The following is an 8,130-nucleotide window of genomic DNA, read 5'->3' on the forward strand; positions in this document are numbered from 1 at the left end:
TTACTTTGTCGTGTCTCCTTCTTTTGGCTAATGGATAATTGTATATAACCTTCTCTCTGGCTCCTCATTTTGACAGTTGAGGCCCTGCTCCCCGCTCCCTAGTTTTGTATAAACTCTCGGTCTATTTTTTGGATTCTCGATATCTAATATAAAAAAAATAAAAAAATAAAAAAAATTATATATGAAATAAATACAATACTAAGAAATAACAAGATCGTGACACCTTAATTCCTTATGTGCTACACTTGATCTTGTAGATCCTAAGACACTAATTTTTTCTACCCACCTCTTTGTGAATATACCTAATATTATTTTTTTATCATAATAAAAACATTCATTAAAAAGGAAAAAGTAACAAATGTAACACGGTAATAAGTATGGCCTGCTATAGAATAAGGATGATTTGAACCCATAGGCAGCAAACAAATATGTTGATTTCTGTATTTGAGGAAAACAAATCCAGTCGAAACTTTGTCCAGACGACAACCGTAGAAAGCTAAGGATAAATTGCAGTTTGTTCTTCCTGTCCAGTTTATTTGCAGATTTGCACATTTTTACAGATGCCTATAAATAACAAACTGGAGAGTTGTTTGCGAGAGATTGAATGCAAAAAGAGTAAGCTATTTGGATTTTGTCTTTCTCCTTGCTCTAGGCACTGCAGTTTTACTTGTATTGCGCATGCAATGCCATTGTGGAACAGATGTCTAATTTCTCGCATGTTCGATGTATAATAAAAAAGTTCATGGAAACCTAACAAGTATTTTTCCTTAGATTCCAATACCAAATCATGGCTTAATTCAAAAATAAAGTCAAATGTTAATACTGCAATTTCCTTTCCTCTCCACTTTATTCAAATTCAAATACAATTCTTTCAAGATCAATAGAATGGCCATCCTTTTTCACATTCAAATTCAACACCAATCCAATACAAATGAAAATGCTCATTTTACTTCAAGCACAGATGACTTTGTTCATTTACTACATATCTGTACAAACCCTAAAATGCTTAAACAAGTGCATGCCCGCATGCTCATAACAGGCCTTGAACAAGATATATTTCTAGGTGCCAAACTCCTTAACATGTATGCCAAATATGACAGTATAAAAAATGCTGGACTAGTTTTCTATCAAATAGAATATCCAGATGTTTACTTGTGCAATTTAATGATCAAGGTTTATACCCAAAATGGTCTCTGGAAAGAAATCTTAAGCCTTTATAAAAAAATGCAGTCGGTAGGCATAAAACCGGACAATTTTACCTTTCCCTTTGTACTAAAGGCGTGCGCAAGTCTATCCGCTCTCCAAGAGGGAAGAGAGGTTCATGATGACATTGTTGAATCTGATTTTGAGTCCCATGTTGTTGTGGGGACTGCACTGATAAATATGTATGCAAAATGTGGAAGCCTACAGGATGCACGCGAAGTGTTTGACAAAATGTTTGTGAGAGATGTGTTTTCATGGAGTGCTATAATTGCAGGATATGCACAAAATGGATATGCCAAGGAAGCATTGATGCTCTTTGAGGAAATGCAGGCGGTAGAAGGCATGTCGCCAGATTCGGTTGTTATGGTGAGCGTGTTGCAGGCATGTGGCGATGTGGGGGACCTGCAACAGGGGATGTTAGCTCATGATTATGTTGTTAGACATGGGTTTGAATTGGATGTTGAAGTAGGGAATTCGCTGATTGCAATGTATGCCAAATGTAGGAGAATGGAATCTTCACTACAAGTGTTTAAGAGTGTGCCTCAAAAAAGTGTGGTTTCATGGACTGCAATGATTGCTGGGTATGGATGGAATCTACAGGGAATTGAGGCTTTGGAAATCTATAATCAAATGAGACTTTCAGGCGTGAAACCCAATTCAATGACAATGACTTCTATGTTGTCAGTGTGTGCTGAATTGAGGTTATTGCAACTTGGAAAGTTAATTCATGATTATGTTGTAGGACACGGACTTGTGTCAAATGAGTTTGTGGCCAATTCCCTCATTGACATGTATGCCAAATGTCTAAGTCTAAAGGATGCACGTCTTGTGTTTGACAAAATACCTCAGAGAAGCCTTGTGTCATGGAATACCATTATCGCAGGATATGTCCAAAATGGACATCCGACACAAGCTTTGGTTATGTTTAATGAGATGCAGCTAGCAGGCATGATGCCAGACTCGTTCACCATAGTGAGTGTGCTGTCTGCATGTGCACATGTGGTAGATTTGCAACAAGGCAAGTCGATCCATGACTTCATAATAAGAACTGGTCTAGAGTCGAACGTATTTGTAGCTAATTCTCTGATAGATATGTATGCCAAGTGTAAGAATCAAGACATTGCACGCAAAATGTTTGACAGAATGTGTACCAGAGATGTGGTCTCATGGAATGCGATGATTTCTGGATATGCCCAGAATGGCTATGCTAACGAGGCATTAGAACTCTTTGCTGAAATGCAACTGGGAGATGTGAAACCTGATGCGGAGACAATGGTAAGTTTGCTCTTGGCATGTTCTAATTTAGGAGCTTTGCAGCAGGGCATGTGGATTCATACTTATGTGATTAGAAGAGGTCTAGAGTTTGATGTTTTTGTTGAGAGAGCCCTTATAGACATGTATGCCAAGTGTGGGAATGTAGACGTTTCTAGGCAGTTGTTTGACAACATTTCTAAGAAGACTGCAGTTGCATATAGTGCAATGATTGCAGGGTATGGCATGCATGGGCGTGGTGAAGATGCCCTTGTTCTTTTTTCTCAGATGCAACAAAAAGGCTTGAAGCCAAATGGGATCACTTTCATTTCTGTTCTGTCAGCTTGTAGTCATTCAGGACTGGTGGATGAGGGTTGGCGGCAATTCAATTGCATGAGTAAGGATTACAACATCTCACCAATGCTGCAGCATTGTGCCTGCATGGTTGACCTTCTTGGGCGTGCTGGACGTATATACGAGGCACATGACTTCATTCAAAAGATGCCAGTAACCCCTAACGCTGATGTGTGGGGAACATTGCTTGGCGCATGCAAAATTCACTGCAATACTGTGGTAGGAGAGCATGTTGCCGAGATTCTCTTAGACTTGGAACCTAAAAATGCTGGATATTATGTACTGCTGTCAAATCTATATGCTGCAAATGGCAGATGGGATGAAGTAGCAAAGGTGAGAACAAAGATGAAAGACAGGGGACTGAAAAAGACATCAGGATGGAGTTCTATTCAGATCAGCAATAGGTTCCATTCATTCCATTCAGGAGATAAATCACATCCTGAATCTATAAAAATCTATGCAATGTTGGATACTTTGACTAGGCAGATGAAAGATGCTGGGTATATGCCCAATACTAACCTTTTGCTGCATGATATAGAATAACTGAAGAAGAAAAATATGGCCGACAGTTATACTAAAATGGATTTCAATCTTATTTCTGAAGGATCCAGCCCATCTATAATGTTATAACTGCAGGAAAACTTTATCGATCTAAGAGTTTACGAGATCTTTTGAAGAGTGTATGATTCTTCCCGGCAGATTACGCTGAATGCAAAGAGAGATAGTGGAATGTTATGTCTAAATGCAGTCTCTTCAATTTTGGACTTTCCATACCTCCGCCTTATTACCGGAAACCTCGTCAAATGAAGGTAGTCTGGTAAACAAATGGGTTTGAAAGTATGCAATGCCTGCAAAGTTGATGTTGCAACCAGGAGTCAACAATTTTCCATAAATACATGTAATTGTCCTCACTGCATTCAATGCAGCTGAACTGACATCGTTGGCCCTATCCGTGCCCTTGCATATTTAATCCATTAAGATATTTTTTCCCGATCTGCTGTCATAAGAACTTCCGCCAATGGTTCTGAGAGTTGGAATGGCGAAATCCCTAGCTGCCCATCAAAGGAGGCCATTGGAGTGGGAGAAACTACAAGAAGGAAGAACTTATCGTTGCCATGCTATCAGTATATTATCATTGCAGTTCTTCGATAACGAATTTTTACAGAAAGACATGCCGCAAGTGTCGCTGCTTCTGAAATCCTCCAGATAGAGGAGGTAATGGTTGTGAATCCACATTATTTTTATCAGTGTATGGAAATCCTCCACTCATGAAATATGCAATTTTGTCACTTGATGTTCCAAAGAAAATTGTTCGTTTTGCAGATTGATTCTTGTAATCTTTTATTCCAAACTAAACCTGCCTTACTTTTATTGATGTAACTACTCTCTTTTTGATTATCAGGTTTTCAATCTCTGGTTGGAAATTTTGAGGCTGTCTGCTCTATGTTAACTGAAAATTAGCATCTTTTGGTACATTGCTTTCTCAATAGATCTGTATAACTTATGTTGCCTCTGATCTATAACTTAAATATATGAAATTAGCATAATTCACACTATTTATCTTGTACAAATGGTGAAATAAAAATAGAACTGAACTAGAATATCTGGCCAGATAATATTACAAATCTTATTTAGTAAATGTATAATTTACTCATTTTAAATGTGTATGTAATATTTTTATGTGCCTGTTTTGATGGGATGATATGAATGTTCAGTTGTGAAGTCCATTTACTCACTTTCAGCCGAGTGTTCTTTTCATATTCCTTATCTTTTGTACCTTCGTCTTCGGTAACAAGTTCTATATTAATGTGTCAAAATAACATTTTGACATGGACTGAAAATATATTTGCTGCTCTTAATAAGAACTATGCTTTTCCCATAGATGTAGTCAAATTGCTGAACCACGTAAATTCTGTGTTAGTGTTTCCGTTTATATATGTTCATTCATCTGTAATATATTTTAACAATTAAGGTGAACAATGATCGACTACCAGGGTGAAGTGGGCATTATTCTATTAAAAAAAGGTACAAAATTATTTAAATATTTTTCTACTTTGATCTGTACATGTACACCCATTTACTTGATAAAAATGCACAAAGTTTATTAAATATTTTTCTACGTTGATCTTAACAGTCATTTACTTTGAGCAATCAAAAAGTAACCTCTAAGCCTTCACCGCAATGTAAATGTACATAGCAATCTCATTATTAGATGGAGATGAGTTTTCAAGTTATTATTTCTGGTATCTGCTCAAGGTAAAACTATATAGCAAATCGTCAAAAGATCCATATGAATTTTGTAAGTGATGCAATATATGTGCTGCGTGTTCCACCCCAAGAGCACCCCAAGAGCCATCCTTGAAGCATTGATGGATCTGTCATCTTCTTTCTAAGTATCTTCAATGGATGCCTTGCAGAACCTAAGTCTCTTCCATCCCTCACAACTATATGAATTTTGCAAGTGATTTAGAAGAGACTGCATGTGAGGCATCCATTGATTTTGAGGACAGCCTTGCACAACCTAAGTCTCTTCCATCCCTTTAGCAATGCTATCTTCATGCTCAACGTCACTCCACACACGCCACATGCCTCGTGCACCATCGTCCAGCTCACACGCATATTATGATACTGTACATGGTAGCACATACCAATATTCCACAAGACTATGCAAGTGCAATATGTGGGGCATACATATCCATATGAAATGCCACCATACACCCCCAGCACATGGTTGTAGCTACTCCACTTATCCATGCCAAACAACTAGCACCATGCAATTTCAACAACTATCATCTGCCTATCCACATGATAGAGCACACCATATGTGTGCAACATCTATCAAAACATTGTGAAGGCCTAGTTGACTATCCATTTGTATAAATACCTGCACTATACAAGGTACAAAGAGAGGACCAGCCAATATCTTTGTTCCATACATGTCATTGTACACATTTATTCTAACGCAACACATTCATGTTTCAATTTTTTCCGCAACTAGCAAATATGCTTTTTGATTCAAGCTTAGCGTGTAATTTGCTTATTTTGTAAACTTGTGGATTACTAATTAATTTGTAGGGTTGCCCACTATCCACCTTGGATCTAAGTTATTAGTATTAGAGCTTGAATTTTGCATTTCCATGCTCATTCAAATGGTGCTCACAATATCTATAAAGGGATTGTGTATTTGGTTTGACATTTGAGCAATTTTGCAAATATTAAGAACAAGCATAATGGTAGACAAATATGAACCTAGGGTTTCAATATATGTTCAACATTTGATTCTATCTAAGCATCATCAGCTTGGTCAACCTTTACCTAACCAACTACCTAATACTACGTGGGTTCATCAGATAGTGTCAAGGGTTGGAATAAGATTATTGAAACCCCCAAGCAACTTTTCATTACATTAGGATCAAGCAACCAATATCATGACAAACATCTCTGAACTTTGTCATTGTCTCTACACACTGTCTTCCTGAACATATCACCTTAAAATTTTTTCACAAACTGACTTTTGCACATTCACAAACTTAAATTTGCTTGCATATCATTCGCATACACTTCTCAATTCACACACATTTCATTACACAACTCATAAAACCTCATTCCTTAAATATAAGATGGATCATAAAAAAAACTTTAATTAAGGGTCAACCACAATCAGAATAAACAATATTGCACAAAATAAGCCACTTGGACCAAAAATGCTCAAAGTCATCCACTCCAAGAGAAAGAGGGGACCCAAATACATCATAACACATCCTTACAAGATGAATCCAACAATCTGCATATGCTAATGTATCCTCCAAAGTCACCATCAAATGTAATGTGTAGATAGGCAATAGAAATTATCATACAGTTGGCCAAAAGACATTTTTTGATGCATATTATGCCACATGGATCTCCACACACAATGGTGAGACGCATAACAATACTCTAACTCATTCTCCAATGCATATCTAGACCAAAGAACATGATCTAGTCAAGATAGCCCAATCGAACACACTGAACTATAATACAATTGAATATCCCAAACTCAAATCAATAAAGCTCTCTTGCAAAACAAAGAATCCACTGGAGAAGCACACTGAGAATACTATATGAGCCATAAAATCGCGTTCGTTAAATTATAACATAAACTGCAGTATATGCAGAGGCCATTGAAGACTTTCTAGACTAGTTTGATGGACACTCTTATTGCTAGAAAATAGAAACACTAGCTTCTGTAAAACAGGATCAAAATACCACAACTAACACCAAAATATCAAACTCAGTCTGCAACCCAAAACACAAGTACAACAATCAGGAGCATATCTTGATCATAATCCACCTGAACAACCAAGTTTGACATCAAGGACAACTGGACAAACTCATAGTTCCAACAATCTCCCCCTTTATCATTGATGGCAACACTTGAGCACATCAAATCATCTCTCTCACTATCAACAAGTTCTCTCCCCCTTTTACATCAAAGACAAATTGCAAAACACAAAATGATGATCATCCAACACATACTCCATTGCTCCCCTTGAGAGCAGCACAACATCAATCCAGAAGATAAAGGATAAGCTCTTAATCTCCTCCTGGAAAGATGCACCACTACAATGCATCTAGTTTGAAAAGGAGGGGCAATGACCCCTAGTTTCTGCTTGGGATACTCAAAGGTATCCTTTGCCAACGCTTTAGTGAAAATATCTGCAACCTATTCTTTTGTAGAAATATACTTCAATTTGACTTCCTTTCCTGCAACCTTCTCTCTTAAAAAATGATAACAAATTTAGATATGTTTTGTCCTTGAAGCATTGGCGAATTCTTTGAGATGTTTATAGCACTAGTATTATCACACAAAAGAGGAATAGTTTCATCATATACCACTCTAATATCTTTAAGAGTTTGTTCATCCACATAACCAAAGTACAGTGCAATGTTGTGTCAATGTATTATGCTTCTGCAATAGATAAAAAACCTGAATATTGCTTCTTACTTAACCAAAAAACCAGCTTGTCTCCCAAGAAGAATGCACTATACTTTTCTTGTCATCAACACTTCCAGCCCACTCAGCATCTATGTAAGATTTTAGTATCAAAATATTCATTGTTCTTATACCAAAGACCAAAATTCGAAGTCCCTTTCAAATACCTAAAAATCATCTTTACAACTTGCTCATGTGATTGCTTCGAATTAGCCTAAAATCTTGCAACTAAACAAATAGCTTGCATGATATCTGGTCTATATGCATTTAAGTATAACAGTCCTCCAATCATAGATCTATACTTCTTTTGATCAACTTCCAGAGATTACTCAATTTACAACCAACGGTTA

General features: G+C 37.0%; 1 protein-coding gene across 1 annotated transcript; it reads left to right on the forward strand.

Moving 5' to 3' along the window:
• The first annotated feature begins 383 nt into the window (after positions 1 to 383).
• On the forward strand, positions 384 to 4,356 carry LOC131046027 (putative pentatricopeptide repeat-containing protein At3g01580). The gene is made up of 2 exons (XM_057979671.2): positions 384 to 4,023; positions 4,211 to 4,356. The coding sequence occupies exon 1, from the start codon at positions 814 to 816 to the stop codon at positions 3,349 to 3,351; it is 2,538 nt and encodes an 845-aa protein (XP_057835654.2). The 5' UTR covers positions 384 to 813; the 3' UTR covers positions 3,352 to 4,023; positions 4,211 to 4,356.
• Positions 4,357 to 8,130: the final 3,774 nt, after the last annotated feature.

This window comes from Cryptomeria japonica, chromosome 3, assembly GCF_030272615.1.
Source record: "Cryptomeria japonica chromosome 3, Sugi_1.0, whole genome shotgun sequence".
Lineage (NCBI taxonomy): Eukaryota > Viridiplantae > Streptophyta > Pinopsida > Cupressales > Cupressaceae > Cryptomeria > Cryptomeria japonica.